General features: G+C 41.6%; 1 protein-coding gene across 1 annotated transcript; it reads left to right on the forward strand.

Annotated features, from left to right (window-relative positions):
• Positions 1-206: 206 nt before the first annotated feature.
• Positions 207-17,614, forward strand: LOC148042445 (lysosomal acid lipase/cholesteryl ester hydrolase-like). The gene is made up of 7 exons (XM_087702392.1): positions 207-308; positions 1,640-1,757; positions 6,395-6,593; positions 7,026-7,135; positions 10,147-10,283; positions 16,154-16,219; positions 17,378-17,614. Exons 1-7 carry the CDS (start codon positions 207-209, stop codon positions 17,612-17,614), a joined length of 969 nt encoding a protein of 322 aa, XP_087558518.1.
• The last annotated feature ends 6,793 nt before the right edge of the window (positions 17,615-24,407 follow it).

The following is a 24,407-nucleotide window of genomic DNA, read 5'->3' on the forward strand; positions in this document are numbered from 1 at the left end:
TTTCTATGGTGAGAATAGTTGACCATCTGAAAAGCATAAATCTAGGAAATGCCAACTAATAAACGTTGCCAAATTATTTTAGTTGTGAAGACAATACAGCTAGGCTTTTGGAAAATGTAATCTAATACCTACCCCAAAAGATTCCTGAAAAATTTCAGACATTAAAATTATAATCTTAAAACATGACTATTTCACCCACAGGTGGGATGTGGGCGTTTCTGGTATTGGTATGCTTAATCCAGCAGGCTGCAAATTCAGAATACCCTTTCAGTAGAAGACATTTGAACCCTGAAGGATTCTTGACAATCGTAAGTTGTTTACATGAAACAAGTATATCTTTTTCTTTTTTTGTGTGTGTGTGATTGTGTTCATTGCTTCTGTCCTTGGCATGCCAAGAGCATCTTAAGTCTTTAGTTAGGAAGAACCTCTGAAGTATCTATAGAGATTCTGAGTAATCCAGGTCATGGTTGTTCCAAAAATGCTGTCATGCCCCCATCATCTGAAGGGGAAGATGAACAGCTGACAGAGAGTGGGAGAGTGGTTCCTTTGGCTATGGAGGAAACTGGGGAAGGGCAAAGTCAGGCTGGGCAGAGCAGGGAAGAGGTAGAACAAGGGAGAGGAGGTTCAGATGGAGACCAAGGCCCACTCCCCTCTCCATCCTTGGGCACACAGAGAAGAGAGCAATGTGGGTTCCGTGACTTATGAAGGAGGAAAGGGCTTCGATTCCCTTCACAAGGCACACCTGGGGGATGGAGTTTAAAGGAGAGGCAAATGGGAGAGGTGGTTGTCGGGAACAAACACTGAGTTCATCTGTTGTTAACTGCTTATCTGAGTTACTGGCATCTTCCCAACTGGTTTGATTTACTGCTGTGCTACTTCACTTCTGGAACTCCTTATCTTGCTTGCCCTGCCAGATTAATTACATTATCTTGCCTTATTGGACTTATACTTGGAAGTTTTCTGGACTGGAGTATTTTCAGCCAAAGACTGTTACAGGTTTGTGAAAGAGCTTTTCTCCAGATCAGAGAGTTGAAAGAGACGTTGAGGGCACAGTTGGTGTTAATAAAGGGACTCATACCAGTTATCTGGCTGTGTTGCATTTCTACGACACCCTGGGTCATCACAACTGCTTTTTCCAAAAGGCAACTGGACTATTTTGTTGTTGTTGTTGTTTTTATGAGAAACGAGAAAGGAAATGTTTCAAAGAAAAAGTTAAGAAAGTCTCATTTCCTTTTGGGAAAAAGCAACTTTGAGACAACCTCTGAAGTAGACATCCATTTGTTCAGAAAAATTTGAAGATAAACCCACAAATATATATGGAGCAGAAGTCTATTCAACTTATGTAAAATAGCAATAGCAATGGCACTTAGACTTATAAACCACTTCACAGTGCTTTCCAGCCCTCTCTAAGTGGTTTATAGAATCAGCCTCTTGCCCCCAACAATCTGGGTCCTCATTTTACTGACCTTGGAAGGATGGAAGGCTGAGTCAACCTTGAGCCTGGTGAGATTCGATCTGCCAAATTGCAGGCAGCTGGTGATCAGCAGAAGTAGCCTGCAGTACTGCACTCTAACCACTGCACCATCACGGAAATAGCTGTTCACCTTAGATATTGAGTAAGAATTTGTTTCATTTACAGTCTAAAATCATCAAATATTGGGGGTATACCGGTGAAGAGTACCAGGTTCTGACTGATGATGGCTATTATCTTCAGCTAAACAGAATTCCTTGTGGAAAACATTGTCCCCAGCATGAAGGTAAGTCTGAAATGTAGCATTTCCACATTTGGATTGCATATATATTTCAAGTGATCATCAAAAATTTCACTCTGCCTTTTGGGGGCGGGGGGGGGGAGAGTACAAATCTGCTTCTATTTTCAACTTTGGAAAATAGCTTCTTTTCAAGCCATGGATATCTGGCTTGACTATTATATTACCATTCTACAATGGGCAGGTGTTAGCGGTATATTATGATGGATGGTTCATTCCAAGATTCCTTTGAACTTGTGGAACCAAAGAAATGATAGGTTTCTTTGTAGTGAAATCTCTGCCTCTGGTGATCTGGATCCAGGGGCCCTTCTGGCTTCTACAGGTGGATCACATGTGGCTGGATTCAGGAGATAGTTAAGGCTTCTCTGAGGGGGAATTATGCCATTTGTCCTATCATGAAAGGAACATGGTGATCTCTCTTTTAAAGGGAACGTTCCTTATTCCAGCTGTACTTGAGACTTTCACTTCATCTCCAACCTTACGTTAATCTCCAACATTAGGAAACGTTGTTAAGAAAATGTCCCTGTTACAGAGGATTCCAGGAGAAGGGACTTATCTTCATTACTTTGAACCTTGGTTATTTCATTTCATTTTCATTTATACTTTATTTGTATGCCGCCCTTTTCCCTGAGGGGACTCAGGGCGGCTCACAATTGAAGGGGGGGGGGAAGACAGACAAGTTACAAAACATAGAGTCATACACCGTTAAAAACACAACAGTCACACCATTCGAGTGGGGTTACAAGTCGTTAGCCCCAGGCCTGTTGGAACAGCCAGCTTTTAAGGGCTATGCGGAAGGTCTGGAGGGTGGTGAGGGTACGAATCTCCACGGGGAGTTCGTTCCAGAGGGTCGGAGCAGCCACCGAGAAGGCTCTCCTCCGGGTAGTTGCCAGTCTACACTGGCTGGCGGATGGAATTCGGAGGAGGCCTAATCTATGCAATCTTATCGGTCTAGTGGAGGTAATTGGCAGTAGGCGGTCTCTCAAGTACCCAGATCCAATACCATGAAGGGCTTTGTAGGTGACAAGTAGCACCTTGAAGCGCACCCGGAGATCAACAGGCAGCCAGTGCAGCTCGCGGAGGATAGGTGTTACGTGGGTGAAACGAGGTGCACCCACGATCGCTCGCGCGGCCGCATTCTGGACCAGCTGAAGTCGCCGAATACTCTTCAAGGGCTGCCCCATGTAGAGCACGTTGCAGTACTCCAGCCTAGAGGTCACAAGGGCACGAGTGACTGTTGTGAGGGCCTCCCGGTTCAGGTAGGGACACAACTGGTGCACCAGGTTATGGGACAGAACTGCCTTGTTCATTTGAATGAAGATGGTAGTAATGCAATTCTCCTGATCCTGTTAGACTCCTTGGTAGCATTCAAACTCAAGCCCATCATCAGCCATATCAGGATTTTGTTTTCCCTTAGGAGGCCAGGGTAGACATGGCCTGGCCCCTCACCATTTTTGGGATGCCCCGTGGGACAACACTGGGCCTATCTGGCCCACGGGCCACATGTTTGACACCCCTGAACTATCATATGTCTGTAAACTAGCATCAAGAACTGGAAGTAGTGAGCATTACTATGTGGTTATTCATAAATAATTCCCACCTGAGTTTGTAGTCCCTATTGGTAATCATGAAGGGAGAGCAGTCAAGAGGGCCATGAAAATATTCACAAACCCCTGGCATCCTAGACATAAATTGTTTCAATTCCTACCCTCAAAATGATGCTATAGAGCACTGCACACCAAGACAACTAGACACAAGAACAGTTTTTTCCCCGAATAGCATCATTTTGCTAAACAAATAATTCCCTCACCAGACAAACTATTCACTAAGGCTGTATTACTATTACTATTAGTTTTCTCATCATTCCTATCACCCATCTCCTCCCACTTATAGGTCTGTAACCTATTGCTTGTATCCTTACAATTTATATTGATATTGTTTCCTGATTGCTATGACTATCATTAAGGGTTGTATCTTATGATTCTTGTCAAATGTATTTTTTCATGTCTTTTTAATTACACTGAGAGCAATAGCAATAGCATTATTTTTGTATTTGTATTTATTGGACATTTATAGGCCGCCCTTTTCCCTGAGGGGACTCAGGGCGGCTTACAATCAAAAAGGAAAGGGAGTGTAGGACAATACAAAAGAAATGTGAACAAAAATTTTTAGGAGCCAAGGTGGCGCAGTGGTTAAATGCAGCACTGCAGGCTACTGCTAGATCAGCAGGTCAGCGGTTCAAATCTCACCGGCTCAGGGTTGACTCAGCCTTCCATCCTTCCGAGGTGGGTAAAATGAGGACCCAGATTGTTGGGGGCAATATGCTGACTCTCTGTAAACCGCTTAGAGAGGCCTGAAAGGCCTATGAAGCGGTATATAAGTCTACAAAAGAAAGAGAACAAAAGAGAAAAATAAATTAAACAGTAAAACTCAACGTTCACTCAGCATTCGGGAGGGGCGAAAGTAGACTTATCCCCAGGCCTGACGGGCTAGCCAGTTCTTGAGGGCTGTGCGGAAGGCCTGGACGGTGGTGAGGGTACGAATCTCCACAGGGAGATTGTTCCATAGTGTCGGAGCCGCAACAGAGAAGGCTCTCCTCCGAGTAGTCGCCAGTCGGCACTGACTGGCGGATGGAATACGGAGGAGGCCAACTCTATGCGATCTGATGGGACGCAGGGAGGTAATTGGCAGAAGGCGGTCTCTCAAATAGCCAGATCCACTACCATGGAGCGCTTTATAGGTGGTGAGTAGCACCTTGAAGTGCACCCGGAGATCGACAGGTAGCAATAGCAATAGCAATAGCAGTTAGACTTATATACCGCTTCATAGGGCTTTCAGCCCTCTCTAAGCGGTTTACAGAGTCAGCATATCGCCCCCAACAACAATCCGGGTCCTCATTTCACCCACCTCGGAAGGACGGAAGGCTGAGTCAACCTTGAGCCGGTGAGATTTGAATAGCCCAACTGCAGAACTGCAGTCAGCTGAGGTAGCCTGCAGTGCTGCATTTAACCACTGCGCCACCTCGGCTCCTTATATGCACCAAAGGCATATTCCTTGTGTGTCCAGTCACACTTGGCCAATAAAGAATTCTATTCTATTCCTTGATTCCAGTAGGGAATATTACAAGACTTAAGAGTTAGTAAAATTTTGAATTTGTACTGGAGACTTCAGGGAACTAGTTGGGCTGAAGTAAGCTCAGATAAAATTCCTACTGACAATTCGAATTGCTACTTTATGGGTATCCATTAACTTTGGTCCTGACACTTGGTCTTGGTGGGGTCAGGCTCACCCCAAAGAGCTGGCCCATGACTTGTGCATCTTCCTACTTCTACTTCACATTGACAGAAAGAAAAACCAGTTCTGAGTCTTGGCCAAAAGTGCTCTTCCATGGACCGGGAAACCTATGTGACAAGAACCATGTGGACCTGATAAACTGAATGCCATATGGTGTACATTGGATTGTCTCTGAGGACAGCTTGGAAGCTACAGCTGGTGCACAATATGTTAGCCAGACTGCTACTGTAAATATGATACTGACGATATGCTTGTTGCACAGGTTACCAGAATGATTTTGGCTCCAGGAATGATATTAGGGAATTACATAAGTAATCTATAGCTCTATCGATCATCTAATGTTATTATATATTTAATAGGCTTAATTGTTATGCAATTTTATTGCTAATTGTTCTATTTCACCTGAGTTCTTTTAGTTGGTCAGTTTGCAGATATTCTGAAAGAAATATCAGCTTAATTGTTATGCAATTTTATTGCTAATTGTTCTATTTCACCTGAGTTCTTTTAGTTGGTCAGTTTGCAGATATTCTGAAAGAAATATCAGTGGTGGATTAGTGTAGGATTAAGATTTAAGATTTTGTAGACATCTGACTTTGAAGGGCAAACTGCGGCCGACAGTGTGTGTAGCAATATATGTAGCATCTATTCAGAATACATTACACCAGCGGCATCTTTTCCGAGTTTAGCAATAGCAATAGCAGTTAGACTTATATACGGCTTCATAGGGCTTTCAGCCCTCTCTAAGCGGTTTACAGAGTCAGCATATTGCCCCCACAGTCTAGGTCCTCATTTCACCCACCTCGGAAGGATGGAAGGCTGAGTCAACCTTGAGCCGGTGAGATTTGAACAGCCGAACTGCAGAACTGCAGTCAGCTGAAGTAGGTGAAAGGAAAGTTGGAGGGGGAGAAGAGAGGGTGTATGGGGGAATGAAGTGTTATGTTGGGGGTTTTTTTTTTTTTTCTTTTTTCTTTGCACAGTATATAAGTGATTGTATAAAATGAAAATGAAAATGAAATAAAAATATTTAGACATTGAAGTAGCCTGCAGTGCTGCATTTTACCACTGCGCCACCTTGGCTCTTGTGGCTGTCTTTGCAGATGGCTCATTATCCTGCAAACATAAGCATTTGGTTTACGGGACCCTCAACAAATGGGCAAGGGTCCAAGTTATATTTTGACCTTTTAAGCCAGGTCTCTACAAAACCATAAAGTAAGTGTTGTAAAGGCATTTAAACTAGGCAGAATATATTTCTTCGAATATATTGCTTCTTGAGGAGCACTGTACTTGTAGATAACATACAATAAATCACGCGTTCTTGGATTCTTTTGCAGGGCCCAGACCAATCGTTTTATTGGTACATGGCTTTCTGTGGGAAGGGAGATGTTGGATCGCAAATCTTCCTAGCAACAGCTTGGGATTTTTCCTAGCAGATGCTGGCTATGATGTCTGGATAATAAATCTTAGAGGGACCACTTGGTCTAGAAGACACAAGGAGTTTTCAATTTACCAGCAAAAATTTTGGGATTTCAGGTAAATTTCAAGGAAAATTGATAATGAAAATATTTGGTCAATTCTATAAATTTAGAATTGACGTCGTGGTTTTAGCGACGCAGTTTAGTCGGCGCAGTTTTGTCGTTCGCCCTTTTGTCGGGTCACGGAATAATATAATATACTGTAGTGTAGCATAGCACAGCAAAGTATAGTACAATATAATATAAATAATACAATACAGTACAATAATATAAGTCCCTTCAGTGTTTAGCAAGGGCCCAACTAAACCACTATTACCAATACCAGATAGATATTGTTCTGGACAAATCTACTTTTAATTATATTTTTTTTAAATGGGAACAATTACAGCATGTGTCTGGTTGAGGCCATGATCAGATACCTCGACGTTAAGATCCAGTAAGAAGCAAATAAAGTTACCGTTGTGTATTTTTATGTATTTTTGTGTTACAGTTTTCATGAAATGGCAGTTTATGATATACCAGCAACAATAAATTTCATTCTACATAAAACAGGACAAGACTCTTTATATTATGTTGGCCATTCCCAAGGAGCAGGAATAGGTAAGTTAAGAATATAGTCTTGGTATTACTTTTTTTCTATTTTTCTCTGTCTACCAAAGAAGGATTCAGCACTTCTTTTTCAATTGGGTTGAACAACTGCAAGAAAATATCGATGTAAATTTGTTGTTGTTTTTTTTCACATCAGTTTATCCCCAGCATTCTTTGTCTCTGCTATGAAGTTTTCAAAATCTATCCTGATTAAGGACTATTGATAGATATCCTCTATAACAGTGGTGGGTTTCAATTTTTTTTAGAACCTATTCTATAGGTGTGGCCTGTTTTGTGGGAGTGGCTTGGCAGTCATGAGACAGGGTGGGAGTGGCCAACTTGATGTCACTCACCAGGAGATGTCATGGATTGGGTAAAATGTGGTGAAGCTCACTTAACAATGCTCTTGTTTAGCAACCAAAATTTTGGGCTCAATTGTAAGTCAAGGACTATCTCTGCCTTCCTCTGCAAGGCAGCCTTGTCCTAGTAAACTCCTTCTCCTTTCTGGCAATTTTCCTCTCTATTAGAGGCACCAAAATAATCCATACAATTTAAGATTTCCTGCTGCAGCAGGGGGCTGAACTAGATGACCTCCGAGTAGCCTTCTAGCCCTAAATTGCTGTGCTGTTTTTCTTTCTTTCTGCTAACAAAGAAACCTGCCTGAGGCTCATTCCACATGCCTGCTAGATAGCGATAATGAGATAATGACCCTAGAGAAAGTTTGGCTCCATTCACAAGCAGGGAATCATCCAAACCCTTTTAGAAACACAATGCTCATATTGCACAAACCCCAAAACTTCAAAAACATAAAACCATATAACATATAACCATATAACCAATTTGTTCTTTCCTGCATCTTTTCAATTTAAAGTTATTAAAACTTGTGGACTTCAACTCCCAGAATTCCACAGCCAGGCATGCTCAGTTCCGATTTAAAGCGACAGCGTTTGTTTTTCTCCTTTGCGAAAGAAGTTTCCTTCTTTCTTTTTCTTCTCCCTTCCCCTCCTTCCTCCCTCTCTCCCTCCCTTCCCCCTCTTAAACACACACACACAGAGAGAAGTTGGATTGGATTATCTCTCCTACCCCCTTCCCTCTCTCACTCTCTCTCTCAAACACGCGCACACACAAACACACAGCTTCACTGATTACAAGTTGGATTGGATATCTTTTCCAATGGCTTGAAAGCAGCTCCTCTGCCATCCCCCCCATTCCCCCACGGCCTTCCCCAAACACCTCCCCCATTGCAAATGCAGCCTGCTGTCTGGGTGGGAAATGCCTGGAATGCAATAAAGCCCATTGACTCACCTCCTGCTGGTAGGCTGGGGTGAGAGGAGAGGCAGAGAAGCTGGTGGGAGCCCATCCGAGCCTTCCAAAAGAAAGGGGCTGGGGGAAGTGTGTGTGCTACAGCATGGCTCTTTTCCTGGCTTCCTGCCTCCTCCTGTGGTCTCCTCAATGCTCACTTGTGCTCTCCCTCCCCAAGTGTAGTTTGATTGCAGGCAGAGCCACGTTGTCTTTTCAAACTTATAATCAGTGAAGCTGGGCTGGATTTTTTACATAGCTTTATCCAGGTGTGTGTGTGTGTGTGAGAGAGAGAGAGAGAGAGAGAGAGAGAGACAGAGAGAGACAGAGAGACAGAGAGAGAGAGAGACACACACACAGAGAGAGAGAGAGACAGAGAGAGAGAGAGAGATGAATAGGGGCCTGGGGAGGAAGTCACTACACTTGGGAAGGGAGAGCACGAATGAGCACTGAGGAGACCACAGGAGGAGTCAGGAAGCCAGGCAAAGAGCCATGCTGTAGCACACACACTTTCCCCCCAGACCCAGAAGGCTCAGATCCGCTACGAAAAATCCAGCCCAGCTTCACTGGTTACAGATTTGAAAAGACAACGTGGCTCCACCTGCAACCAAACTATACTTGGGGAGGGAGAGTACAAGCGAGCCAGGGTCCTTCTCTCCAGCCTTTGGCCAAAGCCCCGCACAGCACCAGGAGGATGAAGTTTGAATTCCTCCCCCTCCCTCCAACCCACACGTACCTTTTCCAGCTGCTTCAGAGAGGGCTTCAACGCTGCTCTTGCCTTGGGTCCTCTGAAGAAGCCCCGCCCTCACTTCCTTCTCTTTGAGAAGCGCCTTGCAAATAGGCTGCAGGGGCAGGGGAGCGTAGCGGTATGGGGGCATGGCCATGCCTCCATGGAACGGGTGTGCAAAAGTATGGCAAATTTCTAGAACTGGTACACCTGTTCCAAAATACTTTTTTTTTGTAATAAGTGGTGCTCTTCTCAAAATAATTATGAATGACCTCCCTTAGATTAAAAAGAAGGGAGTATCATAATATTGCTCCCCAAATGTATTTATAATTAGACTTCTTATTTAGCAATAGCAATAGCAATAGCAGTTAGACTTATATACCGCTTCATAGGGCTTTCAGCCCTCTCTAAGCGGTTTACAGAGTCAGCATATCGCCCCCACAGTCTGGGTCCTCATTTCACCCACCTCGGAAAGATGGAAGGCTGAGTCAACCTTGAGCCGGTGAGATTTGAACCGCCGAACTGCAGATAACAGTCGGCTGAAGTGGCCCGCAGTACTGCACCCTAACCACTGCGCCACCTTGTGGGACCCTCACACTCTCTCATCTTGGTGGTTTTCTTGTAGACATTTCATTAACAAATTAGATAACATCATCTGCACGATCTTCTATTGAGACTTCGTATTTAGAAGTTGAATACTTATTAGAATTTTTGCATCCATTATAACCTACTTCTAAAAAAATCTTTGCTTTGGAGGCAGAGAATACATAGGGGCAGGTCCAGTCAGAAGTGGTATTTACCAGTTCTCCAAACCACTCAAAATTTCCACTACTGGCTCTCCAGAATTGGTCAAAATCTGCTGAATACCTCCTCTGTTCTTGTGGGGGTGGGGGGAGGGAGAGATTTTCTCAAAATAGAGAGATCAGATTCAGGCCATCACTAAAAGTAAATAGAGGAATCGTGCAATCCTGCAGTTTTAATCCTTTCTTTTTTGCAGGTTTTGTGGCTTTTGCGATCCTGCCCTGCCTCACCAATAGAGTGAAACTCTTTATAAGCCTTACACCTACTTATTCCTTGAAAGGTATTACTGGGACACTTGGTGTACTTGGAAGAATTCCAAACAGATTTAGAGAAGTAAGTATTTACCTATTCAGTTGTTCTACTTGTATCAGTGGTGGGATATGACCAGTATGTCCCGATACGGGCGTACTGATGCTTGCTGGGAGCACCAGGTATTGTTCCGGTATGGTGCTCCAGAGGGCCCACCCACCCACCCATCCTCCTTACCAGTATTTAAGATAAACGCAGCTGGACAAATGCATGGAGTGTAGGGTGCCTGCGCGATACTCCACTGAGCAGCTGGAGCATCACGGAGCGTCACGGGTAGTAAGTCCCTTCTGTTCCGGAAGCCATCCCAACTTCATCAGCCTGGGGCTGGACTTTTTGTCGCCGGCTTGAAGAACTTCTCTTGGATCTATCAGGGACTTTGCGGTGTCCCTGAGATCAGCAAGAGATATTCTTTCTGTTCATTGTCTCAATGGGACGGTTTAGGTCCAATTGGACCACCCAGCGGCAAAAGTATCGGCAGCAGTCTCGGAGCATCGAGACCACACGTCCGTATCGTTGCGACGTTGGATCCTCCTTTTTTCTCAAGGCTGTTTTCTTGATGTCAGGAGCCCATATTGCATCTTCCCCCTTCCTCTCCCCATAGTTCATTGGCAAGCTGAGAATTCTGGAGACCCCCTAGGGTAGCACATGTAACACCACTATTTCGCAAACGGCATTGGTTGCTGGTTTGTGAGTCTAATTCAAGCAATTAAGGTAAAGGTGAAGGTTCCCCTCGCACATATGTGCTAGTTGTTCCCGACTCTAGGGGGCAGTGCTTATCTTCGTTTCAAAGTCGAAGAGCCAGTGCTGTCCAAAGACGTCTCTGTGGTTATGTGGCTGGCATGGCTACACCAAAGGCGCATGGAACACTGTTACCTTCCCACCAAAAAGTGGTTCCTATTTTTCTACTTGCATTTTTACCTGCTTTCGAACTGCTAGGTTGGCAGAAGCTGGGACAAGTCACGGGAGCTCACTCTGTTACGCGGTGCTAGGGATTTGAACCACTGAACTGCCAACCCTTCTGATCGACAAGCTCAGTGTCTTAGACACCGAGACACTGCGTCCCTATGATTCAAGCTATTAGTTAATATCTTTAAAGCCCTTCATGATGCGGAGCCAGAAACTGGAGTTTGGAGTTTGGAGTTTGGAGTAGTTTATTTATATGCCGCCCTTTTCCCTGGGGGGACTCAGGGCGGCTTACAATTCGAAAGGAGGGGAAAACATCAGATTAACAAATAAGACAGTACATCATTAAAAGCACAACATTCATACAATTCGGGTGGGTTACGGTCTTTAACCCCAGGCCTGACGGGATAGCCAGATTTTAAGGGCTGTGCGGAAGGTCTGGAGGGTGGTGAGGGTACGAATCTCCACGGGGAGATCGTTCCATAGGGTCGGAGCTGCCACCGAGAAGGCTCTCCTCCGCGTGGTTGCCAGTCGACATTGACCGGCAGATGGAACTCGGAGGAGGCCTAATCTATGGGAACTAATTGGTCGAATGGAGGTGATTGGATCTAATTGGATCTAATTGGTTGAGTGGAGGTGACTGTCTCATCATCTTAGATTGCCAGCATGACCATATTTCTTTTAGCTTGTACAAGTAGGCACTCCAGCATTCCAAAGGACAGGGAACTTGTCAGGAGTCAAAAGCAATGGTGTGAAATTGTGTAGGGTTGTCGGTTTCCAACTGGAAAGCATAGTCTCAGCCACACAACTTTCCACTTCGTGGCTATTTCACTTAATAGTGGAGTTGCCTGTCCCAATCAGGGTCATCAATGCCACCTGGCTATTACCCGGGGGAGGGCCTTCTCTGTGGCGGCTCCGGCCCTTTGGAACGAGCTCCCCGCAGAGATTTGGACCCTCACCTCTCTCCAGGCCTTCCGAAAAGCCGTTAAAAGCTGTCTGTTTCGGCAGGCCTGGGGTCGATGAGTTCCCTTCCCCTCTCGAATCGTGTGGCTGTTGGTTGTTTTTAAATGCCCTGTACTTTGTAGTTTTTGTGTTTTTCCCTTCCCCTCCTTGAGTTTGTGTGCCGCCCTGAGTCCCGCCGGGAATAGGGCGGCATATAAATAAAATGAAACTCGAAACTCGAACTCGAAACATTAAGTGAGAATTACCTGCACATGGCTTTGAGCGGCTTACAATTGAAACAGAAGGAAACAATAAAAAGCAAGCAGGATTAAAAACAACAAAAATAATATATATTTTTTTGTTCCTGTTTAGAAGTTTTTTTCCCAGTTGTGTTGCAATCAAGGGCAGAATTGTTCTGATTGAACTCTATAGAATTTGCAAATGCTACAATGTGAATTTGTCGAAAGGTGTGAAAAAGATCAGATGGGGGAAATCTAGAGAAGGTAAATTTAATACGGGGAAAGTATCATTCATGTTAGGAAAGGAAGAAAGTGCTTGGCATTATAATATTGATGGGCCATTTTTATTTTGCAGCTTATATGGGGCACTAAAGAATTTTCCATTTTTAGTGAGAAAGTTAAAACCAAAATGATCTATGCATGCAGCTATCCAAGGATTGATCGTCTGTGCCTACAAAACATTTTCCTTGCGGGAGGGAATAACCAGAAAAATCTAAACGTAGTAAGTAAGCTTTATTTTTATTTATGCTTTCTACAAAGAAGGTACTTTTAGCCAAATGTAGTAGAGCATATCAGGAAACCACAGTTCACTGGAAGATTACAATTAGACTTTAAGCAATGTTTCTCAACTTTATGTGGACTTGAACTCCCAGAAATCAAAATTGAAAAAGATTCCTTTAGCAGAATTTTAGAAGTTGCCCTGTGTTTTCCCTAATCTCTGCCTGTCCTGCTTCCTTCCTCATCTAGCTTGACTCTTAATTTGGGGGGCCCCTCTGAGAAAGTCTTATATTGCCTCAATGGGCACAAGGTTACACACTAAGCAAAGATGGAGGAAAACCCCATTCTTAAATCTACCCTGTGTTTGTGTCTACAATAGCAAAATTGGGTAAATGTTTAGAGGGGTGGTTTATTGAGAAATGTTGACATTATATAGATATATATATAGATATATTATTATATATCACTTATTCACATATTGCTCCAATAGTGTTTTCCTATTGTCTGTGGTTGTGTGCAATTTATTTTTTGAAAATTGAAGTATGGGAAGTAACAGTTATTTTCCCAATTTCTTTGTATTTTCAACTATATAACAATAACTAATATTTTTATATATTCCCTTGGGGTGAAAATGTAAATTATTTTTGATTTTTCAGAGTCGGGCAGATGTATTTGCTGGCATCTTTCCTGATTTCACATCAGTAAAAAACATTAATCACTGGAGTCAGGTAGAGTATGGATTAAGCTAATTTCCAAGGCAAATCAAAATTGATATGTCAAAGTATACTTAACTAGATGGTTTGTATGAGTATAAAAGACGTGATAAATAGGGTTATTTGTTTGTTTATTGGTTATGTAGTTTTAACATTTTTTTACTTGCTTACATTTTTTTTAATAAAATGTTTTTTGATAGAGAGTCCCCCCTTGCCACATTGTGGGGTTCCTTGGTCAAGGAGAACGATATTTTCATTTCATTTTCATTTATTTAGTTTGTTGAACATGTACAAGATAACAGGTATAAGTATAAACATGGACATGAACAAGGAAAATGAGTAGAAATAAATGGGGACAGTAGGACAGGGATGGTAGACGTGCTGGTGCGTTTATGCGCCCCCCCCTTTAGGCACCTCTTAGGAATGGGGTAAGGTCCACGGTTGACAATTTAAGGTTGAAGCTGTGTGGGTTAAAAAATGTAACAACGAACTCAAGTAGAGTATTCCAGATGTTGACTATCCATCTGCTCCTTGCAGCTTCCAAGCCTAATAACAAATTTTTTGATACTTGATTTTAAAAATAAAATAAAATTCGTTCCGGTGCAAGGTCTCCAGTTCTGGAACGAGCTCCCTGTTGAGATCCGGACCCTTACTACCCTCCCGGCCTTCCGCAAAGCCACCAAGTCCTGGCTGTTCCAGCAGGCTGGGGGGAGCTGAGACGCATCTACCTCCATAGAAATTGTGAATGTTGGTTTTGTTTTTAATATGTTGTCTTTGTCTTGTTCCCCCCTCTCCCTTGTCTTTTGTGAGCCGCCCGGAGTCCTCCGGGAGTGGGCGGCATACAAGACAAATAAATAAATAAATAAATAAATAAATAAATAAATAAATAAATAAATAAATAAATAAATAAATAAATAAATAAATAAATTCTAGTACTTTCCTGAGAAATCCAATTAATATAATGCAACCGCCTCATTACCATGAAAGTGTTTTTTTATTGTTAGTGCTTTACAAATGATTTTTGCACAAAACAGATGATTTCTATACTGACATCAAGGAACTCTCTCTCTCATCATTACCAAATAGAAAGGCCACTAAGAGGAGACTCTGGCAAGTTATATCTTAGCTGTCATTTCACTTTTTTGGGCTGCAATAATAATGCAATCAAAAGTTAGTATTAAGTGGCAGTAATTAATATGTACTAAAAAGGTGGAAATCCATATGCTACTGTACTGTACTGTAAGCTAAGTTATAAGGTTTAGGTTTAGGCTTATTTAGCTTGTATGCCGCCCAGGGGTGGGTTTCAGGCGGTTCACGGCGGTCCCCGCGAACCGGTTGGTCGGCGAACCCGGAAGTAAGTAACTTCCGGGAACGCCGAAGGGTCCACCCATCCGCCCGCGTTTCTTACCCGGTTTTGACGAGTTCTGCGCTTCCACGCATGCGCAGGACGCATACAGCGCCTGCGCGATCCTCCGGGAGCAGCTGAAGCATTGCACAGACGATAGTACGCATGCGTGCACTGCGCGCGTGCACGAGGACGCCGCCGGCCCCGTTCCAACCGAACCAGTTGGAACGGGGCGAGAAACCCACCCCTGATGCCGCCCTACTCCCGGGAGACTCGGGGCAGCTAACAATAAGAAGGGAAGGGGGTACAAAAATAAAAACAACAATTAAAAATTCAACAACAGTCGTAACATCGGGTGGGGCTGGATAATTCAACAGCCCCAGGCCTGCCGGAACAGCCAGGTCTTAGTTGCTTTGCGGAAGGCCGGAAGGGTAGTAAGGGTCCGGATCTCAATGGGGAGATCGTTCCAGAGGGCCGGAGCAGCCACAGAGAAGGCCCTCCCCCGGGGAGTCGCCAGCCGACATTGGCTGGCAGATGGAATCTGGAGGAGGCCTAGTCTGTGGGATCTAATAGGTCTTTGGGAGGCGACTGGCAGGAGGCGGTCTCTCAGGTAAAAACTAACAAAGGTGGCTCTTTTGTATCTGAGTTTAACTTAAAAGCATATTTTTGTTTTTATTTTAAAATGTTTTTATTGCTTTTGTTTTTATTGTACAGCTGCTTAGAGTCTCATTTTTGAGATAGGTGGCTATATAAATTGGATAAATAAATGTGATAAAATCTAGGATATGTTTACATACTTCTTGTCATTTTGACCATAAAAGTACATTGCCAAAATCTAGGAGGAAATTATTTCCGACAACCCTTTTTTCACTATAGTTAGTTCCTACGTGAAAGTCTGTTCAGCACTAATATAAAATATTCCTTATCTCCCCAAGAAGTTTTATTTTTGATTTCACATTTCACATTACATTTGAGTTAGTTCCTTTTATTAGTGGTGCATGTTTAATATTTTAATATTTATTCTTTATGCTATTACCTTACATACCTAGTAAAATAAAACATAATAAAATTAGTAAATATTATTTTTCACTCTTTACTGTTTTTTACTCTTTTGAAGAACTTTGTATATTTTTTATAATATTCCAGATAAAAATGTTGTGCATGCATCTATATATCTATCATGTTAATATTTCTTAACATTAAGATTTCATGATGAATTTTTAAATTGTAGATAATCGTTTAATTTCCTTTTAGATTATACGTTCTGGGGAATTTAAATATTATGACTATGGGCTTAAGAACAGGGAAGTATACAACACGGTAAGAAAAAGTATGATTTTTTAAAAATAATTCTAATGAAATATTATTGACTTCCTATAATTTATTTAACAGCTGTGAATACTTCCAAACTAATAAACAATTAGTTGAAATGTGGGTTATGCAACTTTATATATATAAACATGTAGCAATAGATCTTTGTATCCTTCTATATTTTGTATGGGGGAGGGCTGACTATGCATCTTTCTGAAAATATAATCTTCTCACAGAGTTAATACAAGGTATTAACTATTAATAGTTAATACCTTGTAAGCAAAGCTATTTGGGAGGGGGGAGGGTTCAAAAGTTTTATTTCTTTTAAAACAAACATTTCATCATTCCTCAATCAGTGAGACATCGGAGTACAATTTTTTGTGTGTCAAAATAGTTCAAGTTTACCACCAAATTCTTGTCTAGCCTAATGTATACCCCTCCCTCCCTCCGCCCTCCCCCAACCCCCCCTCCTCCCCCCCCCCGACTTCACAGAACCCATACATGGTATAGGTTTTTAACAAACACAGTCTAAAATCTATTGAGAAAAAAGAAATAAAGAAAATAATGACATCTCTACATTGATCTTAGCTTCTTCTTGCTGAGCTAACTTTAAACAATTTAAATCATTTCTGATCTTAAGCATAGGCTAACTGGAATTTCTTGGTCCCGTATTTATTTTGTATATAGTCAATCCATTTTTTCCAGTCTCGTTTATATCTCTCATTTGAGTGATCTTTAAGATATGCCGATATTTTAGCCATCTCGGCTAAGTTTGTAACTTTCAATGTCCATTCTTGAGTTGTAGGCAAGTCTTCCTTCTTCCAGTATTGCGCCACCAACAGTCTTGATGCCGTTATTAGGTGCAGAATCAAGTTAGTCTCTACCACTGTAAAGCCAGTACATATACCTAGTAAGAATAACTGAGGAGTAAAGTAAGCAAAGCTATTAGTGACATATCTTGATATTGTTGTCCTCTTGGTTTCTGATGCCACATGTTAGCAATTAGTCACTTACTCAATCATAGCTTTGCTGGGATTGGCAGATAATTCTGACAGATGACTTCACTATGAGCTGAACCAGTTATCAACATTCCATGAATCCATCAGACAACGTCTCTGCAGAGAGTATGATTCTCAATTCACGTTCTTCTTCTTTTTTAATCCGTAGACAAGACCTCCATTTTATAAGATAGAAGACGTCCGTGTGCCAGTAGCTGTGTGGAGTGGAGGAAAAGATATTGCTACAAAAAGAAGAAATATCGAATCATTACTTACCCGAATCACTTATTTAGCTTTCTATACAGATATTCCTGACTGGCAACATTTTGATCCTATCTTGGGTTTGGATGGCGTACGACGCTGTTATCCTGATATTATTGAATTGATGCAGAAACACCAACATTAATATCAGTGTTGGAATCTCTGGAGAAAACAATATCTCAGCCGCTCGCCTGTTTCCTAGCATGTAGCTTCCTAAATAAAATTTAAAAAATTATGTATACCCTTTACATAATTTCCAAGATTAAAGTAAACATTTCAGGTTTTCTAGTTTTTTTTTCTAGTTCACTGCTTTTATACTTTAGTTCATTACTTCGCTTGATCGCTTATTTTACAGAAATTCATGTAAATCAAAGTTTCCTGAGAAGATTAGCTGATATATTATTAATGTTCTCTGTGTATATGTAGGTAGTTGTTCCACAGTATGTGTATCTGATTCCGCCCCCCCCCTCAAATGTTCTACTCTGCTGTACTCAATGTGGCTGAACAAAAACTTTTGTTGTAGGAAAATAGTTTTACAGACTAGGTTTCTTTTATTTCATTATTCTAGCTAAACTGGCACTTTAAACATAAATTATATTACCTATAAAGATATTCTTTTAGTCTGTTTTTCTGTATTTTACTAAGAAAGGTAACAGAGTAGAAAGGATGTAGTGTGTTGTCTCCAAGCACATCCAAATAAATAACTTACCTTGGTCATAAATCCTTTTAATGTCTTCCTCTTCTGTATTGTTCTGATATATCCATTTGTTGGAGTGAAGATGTTATAGATTGAAACAGCAACATCGTGGCTTTGTGTTAAATAATATATAAAACTGAATTATTACTGCCTTAAATTCTTGATTTATCCATGTTTAAATATAAGTAGGACTTTAAAAAATTATTAATATCAAAATTAGACATCCAAAATTTTGGCAATGATATCATAATGACCAAACGTAGAGTGAAATGTTTATTTTGTGTAACATATTAAAACTTACAATGTATAGTTCAGTTGTACTTTAGGTAAACGTATGGAAAACGTTTTTCATTAGAGTAGGTTAAAGTATAAACTCTTAGAATGGATCCTATTGCAAGACTCCTTTACTATCTTTGTTAAAAAGATGGAAGAATTTTGCTTGCCCGTGATTAGCCATCCAGTTGACTTTAATGTGTTGCTGAAAAGGTCCTGATATTGTACAAGATTTAAAAGGTAATAATCAGTAATAAAGTTGCCAAGTTTGAAGACTCCCGCCTTAGAGAGATATGAGAGAGAGAAAGCATTCTGGTTCTTTAAGTACAAGATGCTAGATAACTGTTATAAAAAGATGGTCATTGATGTTATTCAATGTTTTTGAAAGTCAAGACCAGGGGTGGGTTTCAACTGGTTCGCGACCGGTTGGTCGGCGAACCCGGAAGTAAGTAACTTCCGGGAACGGCAAAGGGCGCACCCACCCGCCCGCGCTCCTTACCCGGTTTTGACGAGTTCTGCGCTTCCACGCATGCGCAGGATGCATACAGCGCCTGCGCGATCCTCCAGGAGCAGCTGGAGCATCGCGCAGACGCTAGTACGCATGTGTGCACCGCGCGCGTGCACGAGGACGCCGCCGGCCCCGTTCCAACCGAACCGGTTGGAACGGGGCGAGAAACCCACCCCTGGTCAAGACGCATCGTTAGAATTCCACATTAGTCTCTCCCCTCCTTCCATAACCAGATATCAGGTTAGTAGGTGACACCATCTAAAGATTATTCTCTTCCTCATCTGGGGAGGCCTCATGAGCCTAGCCCTAGATAGTCTGCAGAAAAGTCCCTTTAACTAAGTAAACACTTTACTTTGTCAGCTTCATCAGTGTTACTTCCACTTAAGAATAGGATAGTGCATTTTAAATGAAAAGAGATGCCTTGTTATTATACTTTTAGATTAGAAATACAGCCTTCTATGTTACTTCTGAAAAGTAGTTCTCTCACCTGTAAAATACCAGATTATTAGTGCTTTCATTGATAGCACATTGTTGGAGGTAGAGGAGTAGTAGTAGTTCCAACTTACTACTCTTGACACACCTGTTCCATCTTTATGATTCTGGGTGATTTTGGCATGTTTTAATGTTTTAATTTAGAATTTTCTGCTTTAGGTTTCCTGGGTTTATGCCTCTGTGGGGCAAATAAAATCATTCTTCAGAATGGCTGACTTTTCACATTTCCCCAAAGTTGGTTTTTTTGCAAGAAATGTAAATAATTCTTCAAATTTCCCAGCAACAGTGGATAATGTACTGTGACTTCTTCCTATGCACGCCTGAAATCTTTTTTCTTCCCCCATTCACATAGCCATTCGTTATTAACGAATTAGTTTATTATTTATTCATTTTCCTATTCTTGGTTGAGAAACATCTACAGTGATGGTCATTCAGGACTTCTTTGGGATTTCAGCTGATTCTGTGATTCTTCCTTGCCCCTTTAACTTCTCAGGAGAATTGTTTGCCACTAAGATGCTATCAACAAGTATGGCTACATTAGGAATCAAGAACATTTTCTCAATTTCCACCTTGGCTTATGTATTCATTGCAAAATAATATGCTGTGAACAAGAGGTGGTTTGCTCCCGGCTTTACTACTGGTTGCTTCGTGTGTGTTGCACGTGTGTGCACAAATCAATGTAAATTGTTCCTCGTGCATGCCAATTACAGTGAATTGCACACATGCACGCACTACTGAACAACATGCCGGCAGCAGCAACAAGGGAACTAGTTCAGGGGCGTGGCCAGCCTGGGTTGCTGCCAGTTCTGTGACCCAGGCCTAAATTCCACTACTGGTTCAGCCGAATCGGGCCAAACCTGGAGCAACTCACTTCTGCTGTGAACTTCTGAGGAAGCAATGGTGGAATAAATAGAGCTCTAGTTTAAGTAGACCCTTGCAGAATAAGAAGCAGATGAATGGATTGACCTCTTGGAATTTATCTCCAGATAAATTGGAGGACCTGGAATTACTCTCAAGAGTTCCAAACAGAGACTCCTTACAGGAAACCAAACTGTAGCCTGTAGTGGGTTTGGAACTCTAGAAGCTGAGAGAACTTAGTGGGTTCCACCACAAATCCGCGAAGCCCTTATCCGCGGAGACATAAGCGCGAAGACTAATTCGCGCCGTTCGAAGCGCTAAGGAAAAACACGACCCTACCGCGATGACATAATCGCGGAGGGCAAATCCGTGCATTTCCAAGCACTCAGTACCCTAAACCTAACCCTAAACCTAACCCTAAACCTAACCCTAAACCTAACCCTAAACCTAACCCTAAAATCTAACCCTAAACCTAACCCTAAAACAAACCCTAAAACAAACCCCTAAACCTAATCCTAACTCTTACCTTAATTGAAATCGGATTTCTGCCACGGCGCCATTTTAAAGCGCCCTTCTGTTGCCACGCGGTGATGACGTGCGGTGATGACGTCGCGGCTTTAGCGACGCGCTTATGTCTCCACGGATAAGGGCTTCGCGGTTTTGTCGTGCCACGAACTTAGTGTGCCACAGCAATCTTCAAAAGGACATTGTTTTCACATGCTTTGTTAATCACTTCTGGAAATTACATATTAACTACTTCTTGACAATTGGGAATCTTTACAAGGACAATTAATCTTTCATTACATTGGGTGCAAGCATGTGTAAATTTAGGACTGAATCACTTTTTTTTATTTCAGAGTAAAAATGAAAGGCAATTAGAATGTCAATTTTGGAAAGTTATAGATTCCATAAACAAGGGTCATTTCTTGACAGAGCTGTTTCACGGCCAAATGCTTTTCTTCCGATAAATAATGAGCATCCACCGGCGATTGTGCAGCATATTTTGTATTCCTAGATCCTATCTTTTGCTTTCTGGAGTCAGCTGCATAATTTGAGGAATTAAATTTAAGTGCAGATTTCCTTGAGGATATTCAAAATGTCTAAGCAAATTTGTTCAGCTTGGTTCTAAATAATATAATAGCACAAATTCCTAGATTCAATATGTTACTTATATTTTTCTTCTACATAGATAGTCTGAGTGAGATCTTTATTTATTTAATGCACGGCAATATTGTGCTATCTGAGGGGCTACAATGCTAATGAAAAGTAGTAGTTCTGATAATATAATATATATGCTTTGCTGTTAAGTTGTTTTTTTAGTTAGTTAACTAGTCTAAAAGAAAAAAAGATTTTTAAATAATTCCTTAACTTAGCTTGTTCTATCTATATTAATCCACAAACAGTTGTCCTAAAGCAGTATAAGCAATTTAAATAATCTCTCTCTCTATATATATATATAAATTATTCAATAACAACCGGTAATAATAAGGAAAAAGCAAACAGAGAGAGGAAGCTTCAGTACTCATTTATACCAACAGTGCTATACAGTGATGGGTTTCCAATTTTTTTGGAACCTACTCTGTGGGTATGGCCTCCTTTGTGGCCAACAACAACAACAATCCGGGTCCTCATTTTACCCACCTCGGAAGGATGGAAGGCTGAGTCAATCCTGAGCCGGTGAGATTTGAACAGCCGAACTGCAGAACTGCAATCAGCTGAAATAGCCTGCAGTACAGCACTCTAACCACTGCGCCATCTCGGCTATATAGCCATGTAAGGTTTTAAAGGTGAAAAACAGCCCCTTAAATTGCACCCAAATTGGTAGGCGTTGTGGCTCTAGCAAAAGAAAGGACAAATGTGAAAATTTTGATTTATGTAAAACTGCGAGACTACTGGATTTTGGACCAAATGAAGCTTCTGGATACTCTTCAGAAGATGCAGAAAAGTGGGGACAAAAAGGAAAAGAAAAAAGACCACAAGATAATAATAATAATAAAGAAGTACTTTCCAATTTTCAGCACGTGGAGCTTTAGCTAATATAGGAACTTTTCACCGTTTTAAAGTTACAAATAAAAAGTAATTTTCTCCACCTACCCTACCTTTTAACTATAGGCAATTCTGAAACCATCATCTTTTCTGTTCTAGTTCAGCAAAAAAAAAAAATTCTAGGCATTGTGGGGAAATATCAAGCAAGTTGCTTATTCCTGTCCAGACAATCCAAATTTGGATTCCTTATTTCTGCTCTTCACAATCATTACAAATTCTCAATCATTTAACAATCATTAAATAATTCCTCTGGCATGGCAGGGTTGCAATAGTTAGGCTTATATACCACTTCCTAGGGCTTTCAGCCCTCTCTAAGCGGTTTACAGAGTCAGCATGTCGCCCCCAACAACAATCCGGGTCCTCATTTTACCCACCTCGGAAGGATGGAAGGTTGAGTCAACCTTGAGCCTGGTGGGATTTGAACAGCCAAACTGCTGAAACTGCTGAAACTGCTGAACAAGGTGGCGCAGTGGTTAAATGCAGCACTGCAGGCTACTGCTAGATCAGCAGTTCAGCGGTTCAAATCTCACCGGCTCAGGGTTGACTCAGCCTTCCATCCTTCCGAGGTGGGTAAAATGAGGACCCAGATTGTTGGGGGCAATATGCTGACTCTCTGTAAACCGCTTAGAGAGGCCTGAAAGGCCTATGAAGCGGTATATAAGTCTAGCTGCTATTGCTATAATAATGCATAATGAGCAGCCTCAGAATCAACTGTCCATTAGGCTGTGTCTTCCTGGATCCTGTTTTTCTTTTTCCCCCCCGAGACAATTTTATGCTAATTCCCAAAACAGACTTTAGGTGATCAAGTTTATTCTAAGCATTGATGCTAGTTGGACTTTTATTTATTATTTATTTATTTATTAAATATATTTATATGCCGCCCAATCCCGAAGGACTCCGGGCGGCTTACAAAAAATAAGAGGGGAAAAAAACACATAACGAGAAAAGAAACAGTTTAAAAACAACAACACCCTCATACATTCATTCTAATCGGGGCTGGACCTCAACAGTGAGGTCAACAGCCCCAGGCCTGCCGGAACAGCCAAGTTTTTACAGCTTTCCTGAAGGCCATGAGAGTGGGTATGGTACGGATCTCTGGGGGTAGCTGATTCCAAAGATTCGGAGCAGCCACAGAGAAGGCTCTCCTCCAAGGGCCCGCCAGCCGACACTGTCTGGCTGACGGCATCTGAAGGAGGCCCAATCTGTGGGATCTTACTGGCCACTGGGAGGTATGTGGCAGCAGGCGGTCTCGAAGGTACTCTGACCCTAAGCCATGTAGGGCTTTAAAGATGATAACCAACACCTTGAATTGCATTCGGAGACTACATACTGTATACAGATGTCCCCAAAAAGTGCTTTTTCAAGAGCCAACTGGGCTGTCTGGTTTCTCTCTGAAGAGCTGAAGAAGCTTCTTAGATAAGAAAACTCTGTGATCTCAGAACACGTCTATTATTTACATTAATTTAAAGCTGAGTCAGGCAAAACATAACATTTCAGAAATTAAACTTGGTGCACATTTACCTGAGGACATGCGGAATGTCTAAGCAAATTGGTTCTTACATCATCGTTTAAAACAGCACAGATTCCCTGCCTTCCTTGTCCTTAGGTACATCTGGTTAAACCTTATGCAGCATCTGTTCGGTACTCAAGCTCTCCGGAGTAATAAATTAAGAGGTAAGCACAATCATATTTAAGTTATTTTTATTATAAGGACAGGACTGATTAATAATGCTGGCTGGGGATCATGGAATATGAGTCATTCATAGGTCCGGCTTCAGAATGATAATTAATACTTCCAAGTATTCCAACCAATACTTCCGAAAGCTAGGACAGTCAAAATATGCTTTTCCTCTTTTCCAGTGTAATGGAAAATGTTTTGGGGTGTTTTTTGTTCTTTTCCACTTTCTGGTGTATTCAAGAATTTGAAAGTATCAAAACCAAGGTTTTGTCTTTGGCTTTTTCCCCATTTATTTTAATGATCTTTTGTAAAATACCTCTAAATTATATTTGGACTGTAAATATATATCTATATATCTATATCTATATCTATATCTATATCTATAT

This window comes from Thamnophis sirtalis, unplaced genomic scaffold (assembly GCF_051295495.1).
Source record: "Thamnophis sirtalis isolate CommonGarterSnake01/CBP01778 unplaced genomic scaffold, rThaSir2_p1.2 scaffold_15, whole genome shotgun sequence".
Taxonomy (NCBI): Eukaryota; Metazoa; Chordata; class Lepidosauria; order Squamata; family Natricidae; genus Thamnophis; species Thamnophis sirtalis.

Excerpts from the sequence above, each read along its gene's own strand:
- LOC148042445 (XM_087702392.1), top strand. The coding sequence starts at position 207 with ATGTGGGCGTTTCTGGTATTGGTATGCTTAATCCAGCAGGCTGCAAAT. Across the intron at positions 309-1,639 it reads CTGAAGGATTCTTGACAATC|TCTAAAATCATCAAATATTG; the intron begins GTAAGTTGTTTA and ends TTTCATTTACAG. Across the intron at positions 16,220-17,377 it reads ACAGGGAAGTATACAACACG|ACAAGACCTCCATTTTATAA; the intron begins GTAAGAAAAAGT and ends TTTAATCCGTAG.